The following is a 646-nucleotide window of genomic DNA, read 5'->3' on the forward strand; positions in this document are numbered from 1 at the left end:
ATCCCGCCACGAGGAATGGGCGAGACCCAGCCACTTACACGTACGAGAGCGGGGCTGTGGGCCAGGGCTGAGAGGACTCCCCTGAGGCCGGTGGGCAGCAGGACAGGCAGATCCACCGAAGCCCACTGCCCAGGGGTCCCCGCCCCGGCTGGGGTCAGACTCAGGCCGCAGTGGCCGGCGGTGATCGCGCTGAGGCTCGCCCTGGCGCCGCCGGGAGGCCCCAAAGCATTCGAGGCTCAGGCAGCTGAGCTTTGCTGTACGGGCGGCGGGCTGAGAAGATGCCGCAGGTGATGGTGCTGCCCCAAGCCGCTGAGGCCCCGCGGAGGGGTGCGGCCGGCTCCCCTAGACCTGGTGAGGTGGCTCAGAAACGCCTCTTGCTCTCTCAAGATTCCGAAAGATGAGCATATTCTTCGCTTCCTACGTGCCCGGGACTTCAACATCGACAAGGCCAGGGAGACCATGTGCCAGTCGCTGACGTGGCGGAAGCAGCACCAGGTGGACTTCCTCCTCGACACCTGGAGCCCGCCCCAGGTCCTGCAGGACTACTACGCCGGGGGCTGGCACCACCATGACAAAGGTGAGCCGCGGACCCCTCAGGCGGAGACGGGGCTTCGGCTCCCTCGGGGTGGGGAGACAGCTGGGGGCG

At 67.8% G+C, this 646-nt stretch overlaps 1 protein-coding gene across 1 annotated transcript in view; it reads left to right on the plus strand.

Moving 5' to 3' along the window:
- SEC14L1 (SEC14-like 1 (S. cerevisiae)) overlaps positions 1-646 on the plus strand; it is a 21806-nt gene that overhangs the window by 19803 nt on the left and 1357 nt on the right. The window contains exon 7 of the mRNA XM_012733005.1: positions 388-577. Within this exon, the coding sequence (XP_012588459.1) occupies positions 388-577 (190 nt within the window). The remainder of the gene's footprint in view (positions 1-387; positions 578-646) is intronic.

This window comes from Condylura cristata, unplaced genomic scaffold (genome assembly GCF_000260355.1).
Source record: "Condylura cristata isolate star-nosed mole 26May11 unplaced genomic scaffold, ConCri1.0 scaffold00038, whole genome shotgun sequence".
NCBI classification, from domain to species: Eukaryota; Metazoa; Chordata; class Mammalia; order Eulipotyphla; family Talpidae; genus Condylura; species Condylura cristata.